At 41.2% G+C, this 27,257-nt stretch overlaps 1 protein-coding gene across 1 annotated transcript; it reads left to right on the forward strand.

The window, feature by feature from the left end:
• The first annotated feature begins 2,284 nt into the window (after nucleotides 1–2,284).
• IL20RA (interleukin 20 receptor subunit alpha) lies at nucleotides 2,285–26,615 on the forward strand. The gene is made up of 7 exons (XM_030448132.1): nucleotides 2,285–2,365; nucleotides 17,496–17,625; nucleotides 19,685–19,863; nucleotides 20,533–20,708; nucleotides 22,414–22,558; nucleotides 23,125–23,264; nucleotides 25,677–26,615. Exons 2-7 carry the CDS (start codon nucleotides 17,552–17,554, stop codon nucleotides 26,613–26,615), a joined length of 1,653 nt encoding a protein of 550 aa, XP_030303992.1. The 5' UTR covers nucleotides 2,285–2,365; nucleotides 17,496–17,551.
• Nucleotides 26,616–27,257: the final 642 nt, after the last annotated feature.

The following is a 27,257-nucleotide window of genomic DNA, read 5'->3' on the forward strand; positions in this document are numbered from 1 at the left end:
TTTCCCTGGTTTGTTTGACAAAAGCAGGATCTAATCCCAACACCATCTCATAGCCTCAACAACTAAAAAAATAACATATCTAGGATTGGAGGATTTTGCAAAATTAACTGGCATATAATCCTAAATGGACTTCTGACTTTTTCCATTGTAGAAATAACTTCACTTATTGAATTGTTGCAATAAAGAAAAAAATATTCGACCATCTCAGTCTTTTGACCATTTTGGATAGAAGTTAAGCTCTGCTCTTAACCACTCTCTTCTAACACTGATCTGGAGTGAATTTATAGAAGCTAAGGGCTAATCCAAACTTGCTGTGATGTAAGTGGAAAAAAAAAACCAGAAAAGAGATAGAAAAGAAGACATTGAAATGGAGGGTCTAGTCAGTGACACTCTTTAACCCCTTGTGACAGATTTTCCAGCCTAGAAGCCAGACAGAAGTACTCCTGAGGCTTTAAGCCAAGTCAGCTGGAACTTTTCTAAGGATAAGGGTAGCAGAATAAAAAAAACCACCTCCTCCTCCCTTCACTTCTGCTTAAAACACCAACAGTGTTTAACCACAAGAGTTCAAGAAGTTTCAGCTGGACGTGGAAAATTTGTAGTGAGAAAAAACAGTGTGATCTTTCATCAAAGTAGATTTTCTGCATCCCTGCTGATCATTGCTTCAAAGTGGACTGATACACAGTGCTCGGGTATCAGCTCTTGCTTTTAGAAAACCCCGAGGGAAATGTCAGGGAGGAGGTAACCAGCAATGATAGGACTGAGAACCGGCAAATGAGTGCTGGGATGGAGGGGTTAAGTGGAACAAAGCAAAACAACCACTGACAGAGAATGGATCAGCTGGCAGGAAAGGAGCTGGAGGGGGTGTACCTGAGGGAAAAAGGACTCGTGTGTCACAGTACTTTCAATCATAGAATCATAGAATCATAGAATTGGCTGGGTTGGAAGGGACCTCAGAGATCATCGAGTCCAACCCTTGAACCACCGTTGCAGTTGCTAGACCATGGCACTGAGTGCCACATCCAGTCTCTTTTTAAATATCTCCAGGGACGGAGAATCCACTACTTCCCTGGACAGCCCATTCCAATGCTTGATCACTCTCTCCGTAAAGAAATTCTTTCTAATATCTAACCTAAACTTCCCCTGGCACAACTTAAGACCATGCCCTCTTGTCTTGTTGAAAGTCGTTTGGCAAAAGAGCCCAAACCCCCCCTGGCTACACCCTCCTTTCAGGGAGTTGTAGAGAGTGATGAGGTCTCCGCTGAGCCGCCTCTTCTTTAGGCTGAACACCCCCAGCTCCCTCAGCCTCTCCTCATAGGGTCTGTGCTCAAGTCCCTTCACCAGCCTGGTTGCCCTCCTTTGGTCCTGGAGCAGGTCCAAAGGAGGGCAACCAGGCTGGTGAAGGGACCAATCCTAGAGCCTCCTCAACTGTAGAGCACCCCAAGAGCATAGCATGCAGCCCTTCAGGTCCCCTCACCTCCTGCTGACAACTGCATGGAGCAGCTGCACCACGAATTCAGCAAAAGTTCTTTTCACAACAAAACCATGTTATTTCTCATCATTGCAGGGTTGCTGAGGTGGCAACACACTTCTGCAGACTCTCTAGATCAACCAAGATCAGGGGAAGCAGGATGCTCAGATCTGTGACCAAGTGGGTTTTTTTTTTTAAATATCTTTAAGAATGGAGGAGTCCATAGCCTCTCCCCATCTTTAAACATGCTATTTAATGTAAAGCAATAGGAAAAAATCAGACATCTGAACACCCAAAGGTGTAGCATCTTGGCCTTAAACTTCCTCTGCGAAAGAAAAACACCCAAGAACGGGGCTATAATGACATCCCGCCCACGGCTCCTGGGGGCTTCGAGGGGGAGCGAACCGAAAGCTCCGAGGGGTGCAGCAGAAGACATCCCACCGCCTGCATTCTTCGGGAAGCGGGAGTAGGCAGCAGCACCGCCCGGGCGGGACTCTCCACCCCCGCACAGACCCCTTTGCCCCGCAGCCCTCCCGGAGACCTCTGAATCGTCCCACAGATCCCCGCCATCCCCTGCCCCGTCTGGCCCCACTCCGCTGCCCCCTTCCTGCCTCCGCAGGCCCCCGCGGGAGCCTCTCCGCCCCCGCGCAGGGCAGCGCGGCTCCTCCTTCCCTCCTTCCTTATTTCCCTCCCTATCTTCCTCCGTCCCTCCCCTGTGCGCCCCGCCCGCCAGCTCTCGGCTCCTTCCACCTGCGCGGCGGCGGCTGAGGGGAGCTGGGGCGGCCCGGTCCGGTGGATATGAGCCCATGGGCCCCGGGCGGCCGCGGCGGGGGGTGGCTCGGTTGCCGGTGCTGGTTCTGGCGCTGCTCCTGCCACCGCCCCCCTCTGCACACACAGGTAGGTGGCGACCATCCCCGCCCCCCGCTGCCCGCCCGGCCCCGGGGGGGATGCGCATCCCTCCCGCCCCGGGATGGGGGTCGGAGCCGGGCACCCCCGTGTCGCGACATTCCCGGTGGTCTTCTCCGCGCGTCGTGGTCCTGGAACACCGGTCGGAAGCCGGGGTGGGCTTATCCTGCCGTGAGCTGAACTGACCCTCCCGCCGTCTGTCCGCCGGTGGCCCGGGAAGCCCCTCTTGGTCCTCTTTCTGCTCTGTGCAGCGGTCGTGTTACGACTGCGGTGTCTTTATTTTACGCTCATGTTTCTGGCCTCCGGTACTTACCTGGAAGAAGAGGACTGTATATTCCTGTCATGTTGCTCCATCTTTTTATTTTCATCATATTCACCCTGGAGCTGGGTTTTACAAGCTGTGTGTTAATTTATTGCCAGCTATAAATTGAGTGTGCTCTTTAGACAGTCCTTGTTACGTGCATCGGGGTAATTCCCCAAATATCTTTGGCGTTTCTATCTTTCCTTGTGCTTCACAGTTGCCAAATGCCAGAGTCCTACCTCAGCAGGCAAGAGGCGGATTAAAACAACAGGCAGGGTGGGTTTTTGGCAGGGATGTTCAGCTCATGTACCAGTGTCCCGAGAGGCTCCAGTTCCCTTCTCCCACCTGTATACCAGATCACTCCTCTGCTGGCAGCCACACGTCCCAGCACAGATACGGGGGGGCAGGAAAGGCGCAGCTGGAGGGTGCGGTGGAAGCAGCGAGCAGCCGAGGGCATGAGCAGCGATGTTACCAAGTGGGAATGAGCTTGTTCGGCTTTAGCTGTGGGTTGGTCCCCTGCTGCTGTTAAAGCATCACACGATTTCTTTTTTTATACCCCACGACTACAGAACTGGCAAAGACATGGCAGTGATAAGCAGATCTTCTGGAGGAATCTGCTGTGTCTTCTACCTCTTGTTCTCTGCTGCAAATGTTGCCCCCAAAACTAAATAGCTGAGGACAGAGTTTGCGTCTGTTTAAATCCACAGCAAAACTTCCAGGTCGTGTGAGAGCTTTAGAAAGAGCTGTTCTTCATATCCTGAGTGCTCATGAGTAGCTCTCTTGACAAACTGCTTTTCTGTGCATCAGTGATTTTGAGAGGCTTTCAGAGGTACTAACGCCAGCTTCTTTTTATGCAACTGACCACATTGGTTTCACCTTATTTAGACTGATCATCAGTGCAAGTGTTTTGGAAAATCTGTATAACTAGCATCCAGTTGCCCTTAAATTTTTAAAAAAATGTTATTAATACTGGTTTTGCTTTCGAAGAAGGTTTGAAAAAAAGAACAAAGGAGTCATGTTGGGTTTGTCTAATGCTTGTTCAAGGGAGCAGGGAATCAGTTTGCACATTTCTGAGGTTTTTGCTTAATGAAATTTCAGGTTTTTGTTGATGGCAGTATGAGCACTGAAGGGAGAGATGTGTCCTTCATTAAAGGCACAGAGCTTCCATTGTCACCTATTTGGTTTGAGTCAGTAAAAGTTGTTTTAATTCAGCCTACCAGTATTTTTAAAACAATTGAAGACATTTTTTAGGTGCAGCACTCCCGTGGCAGTCCTCCTGCTCTTTCTCCAAAATGAAGTAATAGGTACAAGTGTCTCTTTTAGGTACTTTCTTCCAACTGAAGCAGCCTGAGGTGCCAGTTGCAAGCAGATGCTGCTGTTGTTCTGAGAGCTTGATTTGATGGTGCTGGAATAGGAACAGACTGTAGAGGAGCCCAAGTGGCACAGAAAGCAGGACTTCATAGACTCAAGATCTTGCTTGTTTCACCATCTGTAATATGCTCACCTTTTGGGTTCTCTTGTTGAGTTCCCTTCATATCTCTGTGGTAGCAGCATTTAAATACTTGCTTATCGTTGAACCTTTGCAAACAACTTTCATTTTCATCATGGTGTGTTAGTGGGTGCAGTCTTAGGCTAACAGACTATCTGAGCATTACCTGCTTTTCTGCACAGGACAGAAATCTTACATACCACTGCACTCCAGTGGGATTTTTGTAAGGTGGTGTTTCACTTGCTGTGTAAAAATCTTTACTCTATGATGAACGGAAAAACACAGAAAATGTGGAACAGAAAAGCAAATGGAGGAAACCAGAAAATTCATTGTTTAGTCAACAGTATCAAGAAATTTAGCATGTTCTTCTTTACCATACGAGAAAGCTTAATAATTTTTGCATGCAACTCATAAGGCTAAGAAGGAATATCCTGAATTTTGGAAGCAGTAGAATATTAATCTGTTAATTACCAAACTCCATTTTAAATCCTTCCCCATAGTGAAGATATCTCCAACCTCATAATTTTGAAATTAGAGGAACGTCTATACTTCTAGCCCATACAGTCCAGTCTCTGTCTTGTAGATCTATATAGGAAAAAGAAAAAAAAAAAGAACGCAATAGATACTACAATATAAATTTATTCTGAGCAAAAGGAAATGAGATTGAATGCTATACTGCAAAATCAGAAGCTTTTTGATATATTTAAAGTGTGCTTACTATTTTTGTTCAGGTAAGGCATGTGATGTTGAAGCAAATCTCAAATCATTTCAGTTACTCAGCTTCTGTCTGTATTGTGAAGCAGTCTTGGGATCTTCTGGATCAATCTGCCCTGGAAGATGTGTTCTGTCAGTATATCTAATGCAAGTAGTGCCAGTCCAATGTTAAAAAGAAAGAACCTGAAATATGTGTAGACAATGTCTTTCCAATACCAGTATTTTAACGTATAGAGACCTGCTCACATTGGGATGCATTACTTATTAATGTAAACACAGCCTTAGATCCCCCCGGAGCTGGTATGATGGGACCTTGAGAGCTTCTTCTCTTTCATGTTTTCTAGTAGTTGCATAAGTTTCTTGGTCTGCATTGACACACCTGATGTAATTTACTTGTCTTTCATCTTCCACTTTATCTTATTTTTACTGATAAATACATCCACATTTTGAGAAACAGCTTCAGGCCTGCCTTTGAGGATATTTGAGTGTATTTTCTTTCACAGTTACTAGAGCGTTTAAATGTAAAAAAATAACCCTTTGGATCAAGATGTTGTTCAGGGAAATACAGAATAAAAGGTTAAAAGGGGTCAAGGTTTGGGCTTTGCAGTTAAGTTACTGAGCTTGAGTTCAGTGACCACATTGATGGCCGGACATATTTTAGCAAGTTAAAAACATCCAAAAAGCAGGCAATATTCCAGTGCTAATAACCCACGTCCTTTTCTTCTTGCATACACACAGCAAATCCTAGAGAAGGCTTCCTATGCCAGCATACATGCAGTGCTTTAAAAACCTGAGGTCCCTGTGTGGATGTTGTTTCTGGATTTGAGAGGAGAGGCTGCTGTTTGCAGTTCATTCCCCAAAAGCTAGGACAGCAGAAGTGACTTGCTCAGCTTATTTTGACAGAAACAAATCCTGAACAACTACTTCTGTTCCTGCATGAATCCAGTCTTCGTGTACCAGCCAGAGTTTGTGAAGGACAGAAGTGAAATTCTTGGCTTCAGACTGAACAGTGCTGAGATGTTTAGGTATTGACACAAGGTGGTTAAAGTTGCCTTTTGCATGTGAGAAGAGACTAATCTGTTGTGTTCACCCAGCTAGTATTAGCTAAAGTATTAAATAGCCTAATGAAACACCAGGTTATTTAATATGTAGGGGATGCATTGTGCATAAAATGAGCTGGCTAATTGCCCTGTAAACATACTTCTTGATGTCCATGTCCTGGGAATTTTACAAAATGTACTTGAATTGATGGTTGTGCCAAACACAGTAAGAACTCAAAAAATTCTTTGATTAGCTAAATTATTCAAAGAAGGAAAAATACATTCATGTAACAGTAGAGATAAGAAGAAAGTGGGTGAAAACATTGCAAAATATAATGATCTTTGAACCCTCAAAAAACTTCACAACTTTGTGTATGTAGTTTTTTGAACTACCTAGTGTATGTCTGTACACTCAGCAGGATTGAACTGCATTTGTGGTGGTAACAACCTGTGTGTTTACTGGGAAAGGGATTAAGCATCAGTTCTAAGAGTGGAAGTACATGGGAGACCTGAGCTTGTGTTTGTACATGGTACTCCCTGGCTCTGACAGCATGAAGGAGAATAAATGTAACATAGTTATTAGTAAAAAGTGATATTGGCATAAGGACAACTACAGTATATGAAGGAGTGTAATGTTCATATAGTCAAAAGATCCATCCTTATGTTCTCATCCAGCTTCCAGTCTCCTGCATGGCTGTTTCAGACAGTGCCATGATCTCCTCCCTGATGTTTGGCTTCACTTATGATTTCTATGACTTGACAAATTCTTATTGCCTGTTAATTAGGAATGATAATGGCCAAAAGAGATAGTTCATTCTATAGAGAAGCTTCAAACACTGTTGGGATTTGGTATTAAAGTCCAGAGCTTAGGTTGCAGTTCCCCATGTGAACATTCAGGTTCACCATTCTAGCCAATAACATTATTCTTCTGTGGCTGTTGTTCTCTCGTGACTTTTATAGTCTGAATTACATGAGGAGGCAGTGGTTAGGATGGCTGAAGTTATCTGTGCATGTGTGGCTCTGGTTAATGTTTGTTTTTATAGTTGTGGCTTGTACAGATTGTTTTCTGCTGATTGATTTCTTTCCAAGAAGTGGTGTTGAATATTGACTACAGGATTAATAGCTAAAAGACAGGAAAATCACCCTTTATGAGCCAAACAAGGGCTCCCATATTTTAAGAAGTTTAGCTTTGTAAGAACCTGAATTCTGGAAGCCAGGCCCATTTCTACAAAAAATGAAGTTTTATTAGAGATCTGTGTTTAAAAAATGTACAGATCTATTTGTGCTTTTTACTTGACGTATCAGCAGCTTGCAGGTTTTTATCCACTTTTTTATTCACCTTATTTTGAAAAAAGTGCAATGAAACTAGATAAATCAGAAAGAAATAAAAACAAGTTGCAGGATTGGAGGTACGGGATGCTTCATATATGAAGAGATTGAATAAACTGTATCTCTTTCTCATGGAAAAAAGATAACTTTTCTGCCTACCTGGCTACTGCCAAAGTATTTTAAAGTCAGTAAAGGGATAGGAGGAAGACTTCTTCCCTTTTTTATATTCCAGCACCTTGAGTTAAATTTCACATTTCCACGCCCATTTCTGTGATGGGAACAGGAATGTGTCCAAAGAGGAGTAAGAGAAGAATGTTGCTTAAGGAAGTGCAGGGATCATACATGCTGTTATTAAGATTTATGCATTTGATCTTAATCGCAGTCTGTCCATAAAAGCACACATGATTTGGTATTACAGCTCTTAAATGACAGAGATTAATTTATTCCCTACTGTTTTCTTAAATGGCTGGAAGGAGCAGCTGAGATAGTATTTATTATTGCATCTGCTTTACACAGGACTTCACTTCTCTTGCCTTTCCTTCTCTTTACAAAAGCCCCATCAATATCCTACTCCTAGGGAGTACTGTAATCAAAATAGTAAAGCACAGATGTGGCTTAGAAGCACTGGAAACTGACTGGCACATGTAGTTGCTGACAGGGCTTTTTCCCACTGTAAGACAGACACAGGTGCAGACCTCTTCAGCCCTCTGAGTCCAAATCAACTTGCAGACAGAGCACAGGCTTCTCCATCAGCCCAAACAATGATCAGGCTCCTCCTGAGTGCAAGAAAGTGTGCTGGTTGTTCCCTTGAATGTTCCCTTGCATCCAACTGTGCATTTTACCACCTGTAACACTATTTCTGAGGCAAGTTTTCATAACTTACATGTAAAAGGCTTAGATGATTATGCTTAGTAACTTCATTTGTACAGGAAAACCACATTAAATCTATAGGTGGGTAAATAAGTCTAAAAATAATGACTGGTGGTTTTAACAAAAATGCTTGTTGAGTACAGGAAAGATAGTAAAAATACTACTGTACCTATAGTTAGACACTGGCTTGTTCACATCTGAAATTACTGTGGGGCATTCTAAACTGTCATACGGTGCCTCAAAACACACCAGCCTGTACCTGACAGGAGAACAACAGAAATACCCCAGGAAACCTTCATGTCTTGTGAGTTCTCTACAGGAAATTGCTTTCTAAAGGTACTTATGTCCTTGCTCATTTGTGGGGAGAAGTGTAAATGTGGGGCACAAGAGGGAAAAATAATTCTGTAAGTGCCTCGAGTAGCAGAGATTCTCAGCAGGCTGTCTCACATCTGCTGGAGTCTCACCAGGCAACCTCCAGCACTGTGCAAGACATCAAACCCAGAGCTGTTCTGCCTGTTCCACAAAATGGACTTGAAATTGTCTCTTGCTGTTTGCAAACACTGGTTTTGGGTGGAAAATACACCATTTGTGGTCATTCAGGCAGGGGTGGCTGTGTTACCCCATCACCCAGATTGCCTGTGAGAGATGAGGCCTTGCAAGCTTACAAGGAGTGTTGGTCCTTTTTCTCAGGTATTGGATGTTGAAGGTGGCCTTTGACCTGCATTTTTCATGGTTGCCTTTCCCTCTGAATCACAGAATTATAGCAAGGTCTGGATTGGAGGGGACCTTCAAGATCATCTAGTTCCAACCCCCCTGCATGGGCAGGGGCAACTTCCACTAGACCAGGTTTCTTCAAGCCCCATCCAACTTGGCCTTGAACACTTCCAGGGACGGGGCATCCACAGCTTCCCTGGGCAACCTGTGCCAGTGTCTCACCACCCTCACAGGGAAGAATTTCTTCCTAGTGTCTAATCTAAATCTACTCCCTTTCAGTTTAAAGACATTACCCCTTGTATGACCAAGACATGCCCTTTCAAAAAGTCCCTCCCCAGCTTTCCTGTATGCTCCTTTGGGTACTGGAAGGCCACTATAAGGTTTCCCTGGAGCCTTCTCTTCTCCAGGCTGAACGATGCCAACTCTCTCTGCCTGTCTTCATAGGAGAGGTGCTCCAGCCCTCTAAGTATCTTCATTGCCCTCCTCTGGATGTGGTTGAACAAGTCTGTGTCCTTACGTTTCAAGCCCCAGAACTGGACACTGTACTCCAGCTGGAGTTTCCTGAGAGCCGGGTAGAGTGGGAGAATCTCCTCCCTTGACCTGCTGATCCCACTGCTTTTTTGTGCTCATCCTCCATTGACACCACACTCAATCTCCTGCCCAAGGGAAAATGTTGATTGAGAAGAGGAGACTTAAGTAATTAAATTAATTTTGACTCCAAGAAAAACAAAATCCCTTCTCTAGACAAGCCATCAGCTAGAGAGCAAGGCACAAGACCTCTAGGCAGTAAATATAACCCTGTCACTTCTGATTGGACTGCTGTTGCCTAACAGGTATTAGGCAGCATCAAATGACAAAACCCAAAGCTATTTTTGCTCAGTTCATGTGTAGAAAATATTTTATGTACAGACATATTAGAAGTGTTCCAAAATACAATGTATCAGGATTTAGCTGGTAACTGTCACACAGTATAATTTTTACAATATTTCAAGAAGAGAGCTTAATTAACCCTTGGGTATTTTGAAAAATAAATGTATGATGTCAGAAGTATACTAATCAAGCTTTCATTTTCTCAGCTGTTGGACTGTGGTTGATCTAAATAGCAATTAATTTGTAATGCTAAATATCTTAAGGAGAAAAGAAAATCCTCAAAATTAAACACTGGGCTGATGGACTATTTATGGTGTTTTATATAGCTTCAAAACATCTGTTTTAAAAAGTATGGTGTAATGAACTAATCTCAGCAGTAGGCTTTTAAAATTAATTTAGTTCTTTAAAAAAAGATTTTTTGTTCCAAACTTCACAAAAACTCAATGAATTCAATAGCTAAAAAAACAAAACCAAAAAACCCCACAACCCAACCAAAAAAAAAAAAAAAAAAAACAAACCAAAAAAACCAAAAAAACCACCCAAACAACAAACAAACTTGCAACACTGCTGAAGGATTATGACTCTGAAAGCCCTGAAGGGGTTTTAAGTCATTTTAGACAAGCACACCTTGAATTTTACTCATCTTGTTTCAGGCCAGTATTGGTCACTCAGAAGTAATAGGAAACATATCCACAATGCCTCTGCTGCTGGAGTGCATCAAGGAAAGGTTTTTGCAGCAGAGCATGGTTATGCTGTACAAGCTCTACTCTTGCACTTGCAAACACAGCACAGTGGGAAGAATATTCAGTTTATTTTGCTTCTATCATACAAGTTAGCAAAAAGGAATGATTGCCAGCTGTCATGGTCCTTTCCATCTGTCTCCTCGAAAGCCTTCAATGAACTGGGAAGACTTTCTCCTTTCTGAAGTCAGGTCTTTCTGGGCTGAGTCTGGAATGTTCTTTGGCAAATACTCTCTGTGGGGGTGTGCTTGTAACTTAGAGCATGGTTTGGATAAATAAATAGATTCCCACAGAGGAGGTGAGCATGTCAGGGCAAGGCAGAGCTTCAGTCCCTGTTCTGCATCTCTCCCACTCTTTGGGCTTTATTTCCACTCAAACTCTTTCCCCACATGACCTCTGGGGGTTTATGTGTTTCCAGTGGCAGCCTGCCTGTCTCTTCCAAAACAAGCTCCACGTGCCCTAGCCTCGTCCTTCTCTCACATCTCCCCACCTCTTTTCTCATGCTTTTGTATCTAAGCTTTTCACCTGCTTTACATTTAGTTTTAGGGCTCTGTTTCTGTCCCCATCTTCCTCTCCCTTGTACCCCTTCTGAAGAGGGAGTGACAGACTCCTGTTCTGGGAGGGCAAGAGAGTGCTTTGTGGTTAGATTTTGAGTGCTGCTATGACTTGAACAGGAAATCACCTCTGTGCTTCTCCCCACATTCCCACCAGTGCTGCTCAAGTCTAAGGGTTTTGCTAACCCAGCCTCATACCTGGCAGTCCCACAGCTCCCATATCTCACCAGGAGATGGAATGACTCCCCCAGCTCCTTCTCATTATTCACTCTGTTGAGTTTGAGTCTGAAAAAAAGAGCTCAGAGAAAAACTTTAAAACACACTTAACTAAAAAATAAATAAAATAAACTCTTTTGCTTAAACTGCTGCTAAGATGATTAATAGAAGGTAATGACATTTGCTATCATGAATTCCTAGTTTTGCTGGGTTTCCCTTCCAATTTTGTCTCGGTACCCCTTTACCACTTGGTGTATTCCTTCACATTCCTGCATGGCCTCGCTTAAGGCTGCAGATGTGCCAGAAAAGACAGCCCCAACCTCTGCTAGCAAGTGCCCCCAAACACAGTGCTCAATGGACATTTGTTGGGGCTGAGTATGACCATTTTTATGCTATGCTTCGGCATGAGTTTGAGGGAATATTTTTCACTAGGAACAACTTAGCCATTGAAACAGATGAGGCGGGGGAAGAAATAAGAGAAAAAAAATCCTTAAAAGAATTAACAGCTTCAGCATAGAAGGAGGAAGGAGTCAACAAGAGCTCACAAGACTTTGGTGGAAGTCACCCAAAGCTGACCAGAAAGACTAAAGAAAGTGTCTTAAAACATCACCAGAGGTGTCCTAGCCTGGTGTCCTAGCCTGGTGTCCTAGCCTGAGCCTAAATTGTTTGGATCTAAACCCACTGGTGGGCCTAAACTCCCAGTGGGAGAAGGTGAATGGGGGGCTCAGCCTAAGAGTCTGCTCTCTAACAGAGGTGTGTGAGTGTGGATTAAATCTGTGACCTTGAAGTGTCACCCGTGTATGGTGAGGCACAGGGAGTGCCTGCAGCTTTGCACGTAAATTTGATGCCCAGCACAAAGGGGACACTTCCATCAGGTGCTCTCAAGGGCCACTTTCATATTAGAAAATATGACAGTAATAAAAGCCAAGGCCTCTGTTATCAGAAAAGGAATCCCCTCTTTAAATTCTGGGGCAATTGTAGGGGAGGAGTCCCTGGGTTTTTATTGGGAAAAGTTGTGTCACAGTAAGTCTCACCTTATTATCTTAATTCTTTCCATATCACTCACTGTCTTAAATTGTATATTACAGTTGTCTAGAGAAGCCCTATAACCTTGTTTGTAATTTTATTGGATAATTTGGTGTTTGTAGTCACGTCACAGTAAAATACAGCAGGTGATGACTGCTTGAGAGTGGTGCTGTCAACAGCAGCATTACACAGGAGTGCTTCTGTGCTAACAGGTCAGCTTCCAGTGTGTCCTCTGCCTTCTCCCCAACCCAGAACTATAGCCAGTGTACAGGAAAAAAAATCTATGTTTTTAGATTTTTGTGTGGTTTTTATGCGTTGCAGCTGCTAGGTTACCTAATTCAAGTGAAAAGTTAACACTTCCCACCAAGAGGGCTGCAGCTGTATTTGTTCTGAAACTTTGAGATTAAACACAGCTGCGTGTGAGTTAGGCTGTGACACCTCCTGGCAGATAAAAAGCAAATACAGTGAACAGACCATAGCTGTAATATGTGTGTTTATATTTGTATAGATCTGTCAGTGTGCATGTGTGGGTTGATACTCAAAACTAAGGTTTGAACAGTATAGACTCAAGCAGGGCACGTACCTGGAAGGGAGCTCTGTGCAGCTAAGCTGACTCTGGTTTTAAACCCAGCAGACACTTTTGGAAGGAGAAGATGAGGCACCTGCCAGGCAGTGTTCTACTCATGTGAATAATCTCACTGACGTCAGGGGTTTTTTTCACACAGACGTGAAGGTGTTTTCAGGCTAAGTCATGCCTGTTTTGGAGAGTCTCTCAATAGCTTGTCATCAGATCAGGACTTGGCTCTTTGTGGTGGTGAAGTTTCCAAGCCTATATCAGTACTTTCTTTCCAGATCAGGTGAGCAGAATCATGAAGATATAAGGAATAATATTACTTAAGATTTGACTTACATCATTTCTAGAGACAGTAATTAAAAAAAAAACCCATACAAAAGCCTTCTGTTTTTTTCATGCCAGAAATAGTGACTTGGTTATAATGAGAAGTGATAAGAGTCATTGCAGACTACTGATGAGACAGACTAACTGTGAGCAAAGCAACCTGTATGACTGATTTCTGCTCCCATGTAGGCCAATATGAACTGAAAATAATCCATGTGACACCTATGCCATTAAATTAATTTTCTGATTAATGGAAATAATGTCAGAATGTAACTGGATATATTGTGTTTAAAGAGAAGATTCTAAATAATGCAGCTACTGGACACAGGAGATCTTTTCTCACTGATAACCATGGAACACATACAAGCTCTGTCTATGATCTATTTTCTCTGCATGCCTCCTGATACAATTGAGCATCAAATAGCAATGAGGAAATTTATTCTTAACCCCTCCTGGAGAAATAAGTATGGTAGTTTTATTCTTGTTTTACAGATACAGAACTGAAGAGTAAAAACCTAGCATGATTTGTTATAAGGGCCTGTACTAAAGGGGCACGATTAGAAATAGAAACCAAATCTCTGCTTTTGCAGCAAATGGAAAGTTAACGGTCTCAGTCCCTCTGCCTTCCAAATCTCACTGAGCTGGGGGCAGGTGAGAGCATGCTGGCAGTGTTTTAATGCTATAGATCTTGTAAAGATACGGTCTGTGGGTTCTGCATGCTGCTGCAGTCAGTGTTTCTGTTTTGAAACTTCATTTACCACTGCAGAAACCACATTGGGCGGAGGGAAATTAAAAAAAAAAAAAAGAAACCACAAAACAAACAAAACAAAATAAAACTTAATGTAACAGAAATTCATGACTCTTGCTACTTTAAAATGTGCTAAAGGAATATAAACGCTTTTATGCCAGGTTGAAAAAATGTCAGAAGTTACAGGCAAAAAAACCTATTCAGAAAACCAACTGAAGTAGTTTCATAGAATTGCTTTGGTTGGAAAAGAGCTTTAAGATGTTCAAGTCCAGCCATTAGCCTGCTGAGTCCAGCACTAAACCATGTCCCTAAGCACCAAGTCTACAAGTTTTTTAAACACCTCCAGGCATGGTGACTCCACCACTTCCCTGAGCAGCCTGTTCCAATGCCTGACAATACTTCAGAGAATAAGTTTTTGCCAATACCTCCCTGGCATAACTAGAGACTATTTCCTCTTGCTTTCTTGCTTGCTGCATGGGGGAAGAGACCAACATCCACCTCACCACAACCTCTTTTCAGGTAGAGATCAATAGGTCTCAGGAAGAGAGCAATATGGTCTTTCCTAGTTGGTGATGAGCTGGCTGCCTCCAGCCAGTTCAGTTTGGTGACTATGGATTTAGCAATACACATTTTATAAACTTAAAAAGAAAAGAAGGTGTGAAAAGTGAGCTGTTAGGGATGGTATTAGCTGTCCTGTACCTGATTCAACAGTACCCCTGCCAAACTTGTTGCTACACAGTGTGAAGCCAGATTTATCAGATACTATGTGATGGCCTATCAAAATGGGGTGACCTTACAAGCTCACCTAGTCTGTCCCACTTACCTCTAGAAAGAATAAGGTAAATGAATGTAATTTCTGGCAGATGTTTCTCTAATCTGCCTTTCAAAGAATCTAGCAGCTCTCCCAGGTGACCCATACTCACATGTCTCTCCTCTTCCCAAAAGGGTTTACTCCTTTCTTGTTGAAACTGACCTCTGTTCCTTTTCCTTCTTGTTCATGGCAGACCTGGAGGATAGATAATCCTTCTGATGTGAAGGTTTACAATGTTCCCCTCCCCTCCATGGACAAGATGCATCTCTGATAAAAGTTTAACTACCGAGGAAGCAGAAATTAAGGCTGATGTTTTGACTGATATCTTCAGTGTAGGGAGAGGCATCCAGTCTAGTCCATCCTAACTACAGAAATGAAGCAACCTATGGAAGAGTTTACCTTCTGCTTTTTATTACCACTGCAAAGTAGATGTCTTGCTGAGAGACCAATTTGCCAGAGACAAACCTCCTCACTTGTTTTTGTCTAAGGGGCAGAATTTTTTAAATCTTTCCTCTGATGGTTTTTGGATTGTGCAATACATACTATTTTATTCTGAAATCTCTTCCTGTTGGGATTTTTAGTTTCTCTTCATTGCTTTTTAATGAGAAGCTGTTTGTGACTCAGTTCCTCCTCTCCATTCTACAAGTATTACCTGTTTGCCTTTCTCAGGCTTTGGGCAGGTTTATGTGACTTCTGTTTTTTAATATTTTAAATCTCTTATTCCCAGTTGTTGATAATGCATATGATGGTTTTCTTGAAGTCTCATGCTCTTTAATGCTGGAATGTGGTACAATGAATGAAACTTGATGCATGGATAATTAGTCATAGTCCACGGAATATTGGTTTTTATTTGTTCTTCTTAGTAGCACGCACATCAGTGGTTTAGAAGCTTCTCTATTTTACTGAACAGATACTGCATGCTGTTCTTTTCACTTCCTTGCATAACTTAATCTTTCCATTTATATTAATTTCACCTAAAGTGGTCGAAGGGGACATCTATTTTGAGGGAAGTCAAAACCTTTATTATCTAGGTTCAGTATCTCCCACTTGGAAGGAAATGTTAAGAGTAAGTCAGTTTTCTGGAGGTGTCTTTCTGCTGCTTTCACATCCCCTGGCATCCTGAAACTTTTTTTATTTCATTATAGCTGAGTCTACAGTTTAACCTCTTGCAAGATGACTGTCACTGGGCATTTCTGTGTCCAAGTGCTGAAGGACTTTCATGGGACTTCCTACATAATTTTTTTGGGTAAATAAATGGGCCTGCCTGAAGAACTATATCTGGCAAAATTTGTTCTCCAACTACAAAAAAAAATTTGAAAGCCTCTGAACAGCAGCTAATTGCTTGAGTAAAGAGAGCAACATCAGAAATACCCTTCATTTATGATCTGAAGATACAGGCGCAGGCATATACCAGATTTTGGAACATGAACATGCAGCTAGAGGCTTGGAAAACCCAGAGTTACCACCAAGACAGTTTAAAGTAATTTGCCTCTGGAATTACAAGAATTGCAAGGAGATTGTTTTAATAAATAATTGAAGAGAAAAACTTTTAATTTGTGGCTCAAGGGCATCTGGAAGTCAGAAAGTTAATCAGGAAAATTGAGGTGACTTCTACTTACAAAAGCAACTGTATGTTACGTATACAGAAGGATGAACACTATTACTTTAAAAATAGTGAAATAAGATACCAACCCCCCTTAACGTCTGCTGAAGGAAGTAAGAAAGGTCAAGGACTATTAATTCAGGCAGGTTCTGACTGTCTGTGTTACTATGCTTTATTTTCCACTTTCTTATCTCTTAAGAATTGCAATCGCATCCCTGGAGGGGGAACTTAAAGGGTTTTGAAAAGTTGTGAAGAACCACAGATTCACTTTTTCTCTTCCCTGTTATGCTCTGGTGGCCACTGACAGGGAGAAGTTCCTTCCCAGAAACTGCAGCTTCAGGCCTGGTTCTCAGGGTGCTCCCATGGGCTCAGTCCTTGTGGCAGGAGGTGATGGGGACTGAGTGACAACTTGGAGCTTGGGATTCTGATCCTGAGCCCAGGACCCTCCATTTTGCAGGAAGTTTAGCAATGTGAGCATCTCCATTAAGTTTATTAGATTAGGAGTGTATATAAGGAAGATGTGAAAATGGGTTCTTAAGAACCCCAGGCTTGCTTGTTTATTAATTTCAAAGCTTGGTGCAATTAACAGCAATTTAGATGAGTGACCAAATCATAGGTTTTTGCAATTGGCTTTCTGGAGAATCACTGTGGATGATCAAATGACCCTGGGGCTATTGCAATGATCCAGTCTGGTTCTCTAGTGTGAAGTCATATTTCTATAAAGCTGTATTTGCAGTAGACTCCACGTGTCTTTTTAAAAATACCTGGCTTGATTTTAAAAGTTCACTCAGCTACAAGAATTCTACTGAAGCATCAAGGATATTTTTATAATCTCCAGTGTTAATTTGTTTTGATATTGAAATATCTTTACAACTTAAAAAATGCATGTTCATTCTAGGGCAAAATTTTCTAGCTTTAGTTTCTAGTACCTTGATATTTCCATGCCAATATCTGTCACAAATGGCAAAGCCATTTTGCTAGAGAAAAAAAGCATTCATAATTCAGAGAATTTATGACTGCCCTAGGTAGGGACACTTTTGAAAAAACTGGACTTCTTGTGCTTTTAATGATAAGAAAAGCATTATGTAGAATTTTATGATGTACTTAAAATAAGTATCTTTTTTTTTTTGTTAAATTTGCAGAGCATGTATTTGCAGATTCTTAGTGTACGTTGTTCCTTTCTTATTTTCTTTCTCAGGAGAGTTGTATTGTTCTTTGCCCAACCCTAGGAATGTCCATTTTGAATCTATCAACATGAGGAACATCCTCCACTGGTCAGCACCAGAAGGCACAGGAGATGGAGTACTCTACAAGGTGAAGTATTCAGTGTAAGTTGACTTGTTTATTTTTCCCCAATAGACTTTTATTTTAGCATGTTAAATAGTAATTTTAAAAATCTGTATGTAAGATAGGGATGCTAAAAAGTAAAGAAAGGTGAAGTAAAGTGTGGGTTAGACTTAAGCAACACAGTTTTTAATTTTTATTTCTGCTACTGCTTACGTCAGATCCAGGTAGAAAATTGTGAGACTTTTTTGCTATTAAAGAAATGTAGGCTGCAACATGGAAGCTCTAAGGAGAATTCCTTAGAAATGAGACAGAAGGACAAAGAAGGGCTGTGCTGTAGATTGTCATCTGTACACCTTAGCCTTTGGTGTATATTAAAACAGATCTGGAGATGTAGTATTTAACAGAATTTTAACAGCACCCACTATTTCATTGGTATTTTCCAAGAGACCAAACTCCCACATTTTTTTTCTGATTCCACAAGCCTCTCTAGTCTAGGAAAATCCATAAAGTATTGTAGAAAAACAAGTAATGTGATTGGAATCAAACCCTTCTATTTTCAAGGTCTGCACCTTTGTAGGATATCAAAGAAATTTGAGTGAGGACCAGAATACATTTAATTTACTCCCACCAGGTCATTCTTCAGGATAGTGCTGGCAGTTTAGCTTATAAACAGATGCAGCACTATAGTCATGGACGATGTAATGCTCCCAATCTTTACCTCTAACATTATCACTTGCCTCAGTCTAGTAATTTTTTCGTGGTACTGTAACAAATTTAGGTCATCATAAGCTTCCCGTAACTTGTACTGGCTACCAAAAAAAAGGAAGGAATTGCTTCTACAATCCCTCTTTTGCCCAGATCTTGTTCACTGTACTGACAAAAGAGCAGCATGATTCTCCTCCTAGAGAGAGGCAGAGTGCTCAGTAATTATGAGACAGATGATGATTACATAGAAGGTAAAGTGCTCAGGAAGCAGTAGCTATGCTGGCTCTGCAGGGTCACCTGGTTCAGAGGTCTGTAGTGGTAGGTACAGCCATCTCTCACACAGTAGACAGAAATATTCATATGTTCTTCTACTGGCCTAGGAGAGGAAGGCTTTGAGCTAGGTGGAAACTGCTGTCCTGTATCATGTAGAAGCTGCCACACACCCATCTTAATTAGCAGCTAAAGAGGGATTAATAGAATAACAGAATCAGCTGGGTTGGAAATATCAAGTCCAACCTCTGAAATATCAAGTCCAACCACTGACCCATTACCACTGTGGTTACCAGACCATGGCACTGAGTGCCACATTTAGTCTCTCCTTAAAAACCTCCAGGGACAGAGAATCCACCACCTCCCTGGGCAGCCCATTCCAATGCCTGATCACCCTCTCTGTAAAGAATTTCTTCCTAATATTCAACCTAAAATTTCCCTGGCAGATTCTTTTCTGTGTAATGTCAATTTGAGGAGCAGAAGCTACTGAGCACGTTCAAGCAGGGATCTTCCAAGGAAACCTTGATTTCTTCTACATGGGTGTAGGAGTTGGTCAGTACTGCGACATTGTTGCTGGAATCTATGTGCTTCTCTCTCAGCTAGAAGAGTTTTGATGTTCATCGTGGCCCAGTGGAGTCTTTTAAGCAAGGAAAAGAAATAACAGTCAGTGATGAGTGGTCTGCTGTCAACTCATCTTGGAGACCTTGAGCATAATCTGACTCTATGCACCAGGATGAGCCACTAGGAATTCTGACAGAACTCTTTGTCTCTCTGTAAATAGTTATCCTGACTCTGTTAGCCTATGCTTAGAGTTTAAACTAAAGCTATGGAGACTGAAGTTGAGAGATCTCTGGCCTGTGTAAGCAAAACTGGACTTAGATTGTTATTAGTAACAACCCAGTTTGTTCCATAAGACCTCTTCTAGATAGGGCCTACTCTGACTTGTTTTCCATTAAAAACTAGTGGAAATCTCTTTATCTCAGCTGAAGCTGGGAATTCCTTGAAACTGCATATTTCAGCAACACAAGCAAACTATTTTATCAGTCATAATGCTAATTTCTGTTCTGTATTGTCAGGTGACCAACATCATGGCAATAGCTCTTATCTCTTTCTTTTTCAATATAGATACGGTGTTGGCAAGTGGATTAGAAAGCCAGAATGCAGAAATATCAAGAGAACATGGTGTGACCTCTCCAATGAGACAGCTGACTATGAAGAACAGTACTATGCCAGTGTTAAAGCCTTCCTAAATGGGATGTGCTCTGACTGGATGGAGACCACACGATTCAACCCTCTTACAGACAGTAAGCAAGCCCAATCACACAGCCAGGCATTCAATGGCCTGTGTGTTCTGACCTGACGTGTTATCATAGCATATGACCTTTTCATTTTAACATGAGGTTAAATGTTTTTTTTGCAGTTCTTTCACATTTATGATTTTGGCAGAAGTGACTGAAATAATCATATTAGCTTTGGGGTGTATGTGTGATATATATATGGTCTTATATGTACTGAATCCCCTTTTATGCTGTAGGAAAGCTTTACTCGAGGCAAAGAAGAGAAAAGCTGTGGCACATCCACAGTATAAAGAACTCTGATTTTGAAAAGGCTCAGTTAAATCAAGCAGTAATCATACTCTAGGGCCCAATATCTCTTATCTGTGCCAAATAATCTGAGAACATATTGGTAATTTATCTTGTTTTTCTGAGTTGAGTTTGAAGGTTGTTTATCTCGTGAGGTCACAGGAATTTCTAGGCAAAATTCCAAGTCAGTGTTTACCTTCTCACTCTAAATATTTTCTTAGTTATCTGACAAAATAATTTTCTTCCAATATAAAATAGTTATTCAAAATCCTACCTAGACTCCCCAAAACATTATAAAAATTTAATATCATCCCCTTTAAGAAACTGTATGATCAAATCAGTGTGCCTTGGTGGCATTTGACTGCTTTTTGTACATGCTCATTTTTCCAGCTAAAATTGATCCACCTATGGTAAGTGTATCTTCTACTGAAAAATCTATTTCAATCATTCTGACTGCTCCTGAGATGTGGAAGAGAAGTCCTGAGGGAGAATCTGTATCTCTGCTTCAAGTGTATCCTGGCCTGCAATACAATGTGTCTGTCCTCAACAAAAAAACAAAGAAGCGGGTAAGCTTTGACAACCCTGTAGAATGGCACCCATGGTGTCTGTGCTCTGTGCTCACTGAAATGCACTTTGTCTGTAACAGCAAGGACTGAAATAGAGTTCCCTGTAAGAACTGTAGGATCATTCAGGTTGGAAGGCAGCTCATGAGGTCTTTAGTCCAAGGTCCTATTCAGAGCAGAACCAGGTGTGAGCTCAGACCAGGTTGCTCAGGTTTTTTCCAGTTGCATCCCAAAAACCTGCATAGATGGAGACTGCACAACCTGTTCCACTGCTTCACTTTTATCTTGGGAAACCGTATTTCTTTATATCCAGTCTGAACCTCTCTTTTTGAACTTGGGTCCATTGTTTTGCATCCTCCCCCCATTCAGCACTGTGAAGAGCTGAGTAGTCTTCTTGATGACCTCCCTGGGTCATCCTCAGGCTGCTCTTGGGGTCCCCATGAAGACATCCCTTCTTCCTCTGGTGCATCAAACTCCATTCCCTCAGCCTTCACTCACAGGGCAAGTTCTCCATCCTCAGTCATCTTGGTGATCTTCTGCTAAACCCGCTCCAGTCTGTCAGTTAACAAAACTGGTCACAGTATTTTATTCTGTTTTATTTTATTCTATTTTATCACTGGTCTGACGAGTGGAGTATGCTAATCCCTGCACTCCATCTACTGCTTCTTCTATTAACACAGCCCAGGATGCTGTTGGCTTCCATTACTGTGACAGCACCTTGCTGGCTCATGTCCATCTTGCTTCGTGTCCCCAGTCCTCTTCAGGAGGGCTGCTGCCCAGCCACTCAGTCTGCTGGTGTAGATTGTGCTGCAAATTGCATCCTTTTTCTCCACATCTGACCATCCCATTTTTCTGTCTCTGCAGATTTCCATTTCATTGTCAAGTAGTAGTTCCCAGCATAAACACAATAGATGAGAAAGAGTTCAGTGGTCAATTACAGTAACATTCATTCTTCTGTATCCATCCTCCAGTCACAATCTCTGTCTGACAAATCTCTGAATTTCCTGAAAAGAGACAGAAACTTTATTTAAAAAGGCCACCTTTTGTCATAGGGAATATTAAAATGCCAACATTAGCAATCAGAGGTACACAAAAGTGTTTTGGGGTTTGGTGGATTTTTTTTTTGTTTATTTTTGTTTGGGTTTTTCCGGTTTGGGGTTTTTTTTTGGGGGGGGGGCTGGAGAGGGGGTTGGGATTTTTTTGTTTGGTTGGTTTTGGTTTTTTGGTTTGTTTTTTTTTTTTCATAAAGATGCTCTATATAGAGCAATTAGTTTACCTTGGATTCCAACACCCCTTATTATAAAGCTCCAATCTTTCCCAGAACACCCCAATGGGAAAGGTTTTCTGGAACTGTATGTCATTCCTTTATTGGCCTAATAGGTCAGAGTGACAGAGCAAGGGATGAAGTGAAGCTTTAGCTCTGTTGCAACATCAGCATGACAATATGGGCTAGTGGTAGTACATGGACCTACTTCATAGAAAATGAAATTGTTCAGTAGTGGTAGAAGAATGACTGGAGAGAAGATGATATATGCAGAGGGGACATGACCCTAATGTATTTGAAAAAATGGATACAGATGGAAGTTCTTACAGTATCATTATTTATATATAAATTTGTCTGCCTGTGACACATTTTTTGTATAAAATCTTGCCTTTCTGTAAGTGGGGAGTTAAAGGGGAAAAAAAAATCCTTTTTTATGTTTTCCAGTGGTACTTCTCCATCAGCAATAACACCTTGGTTGTGCCCTGGCTAGAACCTGGAACAGCTTATTGTGTCAGTGCACAAATACATGTCACCACACCACTGTTGCACAGTGGCTTCTCTAAAGAATATTGCATTGCTACTTTGCAAGGTATGTGTAGGGTGGGACTTACAAAAAAGAAGATGCAAGTTAAAAACTTGATGATCAAGTTCATAAATTTTTTTTATATGTTCATTCTGTGAGTGAAAAGCTAGTATTGTTTCTTCTCTCTCTGCGTTTGTAATGATGAAAAAAAAATTGCCTGTAGTAAAGCATAGCTGGGGTCTTACTGGGAGGTACAACAGTACCATGAAGAAAAGAAACTGTACTCTTTGAGTCTTAGTGAGTGGCACATATTTTTTCTCCTTGAACAAGGTCTGGGAATGGCAAAGCTGGGTCAGTCTCAGGCAGCAGAAGTTACCAGCAAGATAACATGAGGGTGGGATTGTTACTTCCTTTTAGAATTTAATTTATAATTTAGATAATAGTAAGAATTTGTCATGTAGCTCAAATGTAATTTTATACAAAAAACCTTTTTTATAGTCCTGCAAATTTCCTATTTATCATTTCCTATTTATCATCCCACATCCAAAAAGCAACGTGGTGAATGCACATATTACTGTCTGAATATAGTAAAAAATTGCTCTGTACAATGAAAACTTTTGCTTTGTTGACAGATAAAACAGCAGATGAGGCTATAAAAATCGTATTTGGATATGTTCTGCCTATCATGCTTGCTGCCCTTATTATCTCAATGACATGCTATTGTGTGCACAGGTACATTCACGTCAGCAAACAGAGACATCCAAAAAACCTGGTAAGTGTTCCCTATTGCTTTCTGCCAACTTTGGCACTCACAGGGGAGCTGTGCATTTTCCAAGAAATGCAAGAAAACCAGAGTACTAACTCAAGTTAGAAACTGTTTCTCAAAAGATGCCCAGATCTTGAAAAGATGACCAGAGCTACTGAGGATCAGAACAGAGTTGTTGGTTTGGGAAGAGTGATTGCTATAACCAAGGTCTGAGGGGCAGCAAGACAAGTTCTCTTAGGAAGAACTCACTCCTCTTAGGAAGAACTCTCAGCACTCCCTGTGTTGATCTAGGAAGAAGCATGGTAGAGATTCAGTGAAAAAAAGTTATTAATTGGTTGGAGTCAGAAACAAGGAGAGAAAATAATTAAGCAGTGCAGAAAAGCCATGTTTTCATGGACTGGGTATCACCACATTTAATTGTGGTAGATAAATTGATTGTGAATAATTTAGTCTGCAATTTGAGATTAATTTCCAGTACTACACCATTTCCTAACATGCAAAAAGGTACCAACAAACATGTTATGTTATTTACACAACTTTCTATGTAAAAACATTTCCAAGTTTCTTAGAGCTGCAAAGTTTGTTAATTTTTAGAAAGAACATATGAAGTCTAAGAAACATTATTTATTTCTAGGTCATAAGCCCAGCAGAGCTTTCTCACAGTTATCTCTAAACAAGTTGCTTAAACGTGAACGTGCAATTATGATAAATAAAAACTTTGAAGCTATTCCAATCCATGTGACACCGTGGGATGGGAAGAATAAGGGCATTTGTTTCAACATGCTGATCATTCTGAAGAAATCTAGATCAACACAGAGGTGATAGGAGAAATGTTCACAGAGGAAGGGTGGGTTCAGAAGGAGTAAAGCAGCTACTGCTGCCATGAGTTCAGATGCACACTGAGACACTGCCTGCAGCTGGCAAGGCAGCAGCTTTATCACAGAATCACAGAGGGGTTTGAGTTGGAAGAGATCTTTGGAGATCATTGAATCCAGTCCCCTTGCCATTGGCAGGGACATCTTCCACTAGATCAAGGCCTCATCCAACCTGGCCTTGAACATTTCCAGGGAAGGGGGCATCCACGACCTGGTCCAGTGTGTCTCCACCCTCACAGGAAAGAATTTCTTCTTTATATCAAATCTAACTCTACGCTCTTCCAGTTTCAAATGGTTGCCCATTGTCACTGGAGACCCTGGTAAAAAGTCTTCCTCTCTCTTCCTTATTCTTCATTCTTTATCTCGGGATGTAGGACATGGTAGGGGGTGATAGCTTGGTCTTCCCAGGAGACCTCACAAGACAGAGCTCTTGACAGTCCACAAATGTAAAGGGATAATTAGTGAAAAATTCCCACTTGGTAGCAGACTAAATCCCAACTCTAGGAGTTGGGTTTTTTCCTCTAGTAAATGTATGTGGTATGTGGGATGTTTTGGGTTTTTTTAATGTTCATTGACCTTTTTTATGACCCCCTTCAAGCTTCAATTTTATTTCTCCACCTCTGATTTCAATTGATGTTAAGGCAAAAAAATGGATATAGACCTGGTATTTTAATGATGCTCTTTGGCTTTCCCAACATAGAGATTATATATATATATATATATATAGGGCATCCTATATGGTCATGGGAGGGTGAAATAAGCAGTTTGGTTTTATCCAACACTTCTGACCTGGGGAAGCTTACAGACTACCTGGTACATCCATGAGTGGTCTTAGCCTTCCATTCAAGCTTGAAAGCACTGAAGTGAAGCTTCTGGTGGTTGTTTTTCTACTGCAGTTTCCTTTAGTGGCTGCTTGCACAGTATTTATTCCTCAAAATATTACTTATTTCTGAACGATTCCAATCGTTTAACTGGATGTTTTATCACAGGGTTACAAAAGCAGCCTGCGACAGACTGCACAATGCAGGCTCCATACACTGCACTTCAACCTTCCGTATAGCTTCCTCTCTGAAAGGAAACCTGATGTTATTTAATTCTCTGTAAGCTATATCTTAACATGGTACCTGACTCTGTGCTTGTGGGATTTGAGTTTGATTGCACTTACTCTTCATTGGTTAAAAAGAATTAAATAGATTCCATAATCTGTGCCTCAACTTTAACGTTTTCCCCAAAGTCACTTGAGTTTGTGCTGGTGGAAACAAAACCAGAATTTGACAGAATTGCTCTAACCATTATTTTGACATGGGAAAGATGGGAAAATGGACATTAGACCTGTTCATAATATAGTTTTCCTTTGGACAGAATAAAAAAGTGAAGCATATTAATGATCCTGAAGGTTTGTATGATGAACTTCCTTCTTACCTACACTGAAATAACCTTGTAATAAGGTCTAGTCTACCTTTATATAATAGTACAAGAAACAGCAAGATGGTATTTTCTTACTACACTTCACTCAGGTTGATATATTTTTTTTGCTTTCCAGGTGTGGCACTACACTGACAAATGCAAGGAAATAGTTTTTATACCATGTGAAAAAATAGTGGTGAATCTTATCACTGTTAATGTGGATGAGTACAAGCCACCTCAGGAATCCAATCATGTATCAGAAAGCAAAAGTCCCCATTATTACACTGTTTACAGTGGCATCAAAGAGAAAGACTTACCTTCAAAAGAAGAACTGGAAATGAAACACTTGTTTGATATTTCACATGAAGAGCTTTCACATAAAAAGGATATTTTACCAGATGGGGACCAAACTGGGATCTGGTCATCTTATGGTCAGCCTGGAACAGAGAACACTTTGAGACAGGAAAGTGCAGGGATTGTAGAGTATGAACATGATGTAAGAGCTGAAGACCTCAGTCCTGCTCAGAAACTAGAAGACCTCAGTTTGAAAGAAAAGACTTTTTCCCCCAGAGAACTATTGGGTGAGACACAGATTGCTTTGGGGGACTTAATTATCATGGAAACAGGACAGCTCTATTGTCCCCAACTGGAGGTGATGGCAACAGACCCTTGTTTGGGACAGAAAGTAGAGAAACTTTGTCTGAAGATGGTTGATGCCGCAGATGAATTGCCAGGCATGACCCACATCAACTTGGTGAACTTGGATACTGAAAAATCTGGGCAGACATCCTGTCCTCAGCTGGAAAAATTAGCACAGGACCTCAGGGAGAAAGAGGGTGAACAGACCATATTAGTAGATTGGGATCTTTACACTGGAAGACTGTATATTCCTACTTTGCCTGGTCTTGAAAATCAGGTGTGTGAAGGAGTACTCAAATGTGATGATCCTGACAAAGAGGGAATTTTGTCCAGACTTTATGAGAAAAAAGTATCTGTTGAGTCATCAGACGACCAAGAAATGTATCTCTTGCAATTCAAGGAACAGTGGGGGCTGCATGTAGAAATGGAAGACTGAACAGTAATTTTATAAAATATTCTAAAATGCAACATCTTGTTTTGTTTGCCAAAGAGAGAGATGGACTCAGTGGAGCAAACACCTCTTGATGTGTTGAAGATTTCAGAACCATTACAGCTGAACAGCTTGTTCATGATATATTATTTAAAACAGTTTCCAGGCATGATATAGGTGATTTCAACTCCCATTATAAACAACCTCAGGTAAAACAGGGTGGTTATGAGATTATCTACTTTTTAAATATATATATATATTTTTTTTTTTTTTACAGAGGATGTTGTTAGGATTTTCACATTGTAATTTCTACCAAAAAAATAAAAAAAACACTTGAAAGCCATTATCTTTGAGCAAATAAAAACAATAACGTGGCATTATGCTGGGCTGTTTCATGTATCTTGATCCAATGCAGTCTTCTGTGTGACGCTTCTGTGACCATTAAGCACGTAATGTGTTTAAAACTTGTGCCTTCCAAACTAGGTGCATGGTTAGGTATATTTTTGAAGGAAGACCTTTACCAGTATCTTTTCTCTCAAGCAATGTTTTTGTTGCCTGACCTTGGTGTTTTCTGTGACTTCATCATCTGAAATACTTTAATTCTAGTCATAGACTTTAAAACAGAAATGACAGTAAAGTATTTCATGC

The sequence above is a fragment of the Calypte anna genome, chromosome 3 (genome assembly GCF_003957555.1).
Source record: "Calypte anna isolate BGI_N300 chromosome 3, bCalAnn1_v1.p, whole genome shotgun sequence".
Classification (NCBI taxonomy): domain Eukaryota; kingdom Metazoa; phylum Chordata; class Aves; order Apodiformes; family Trochilidae; genus Calypte; species Calypte anna.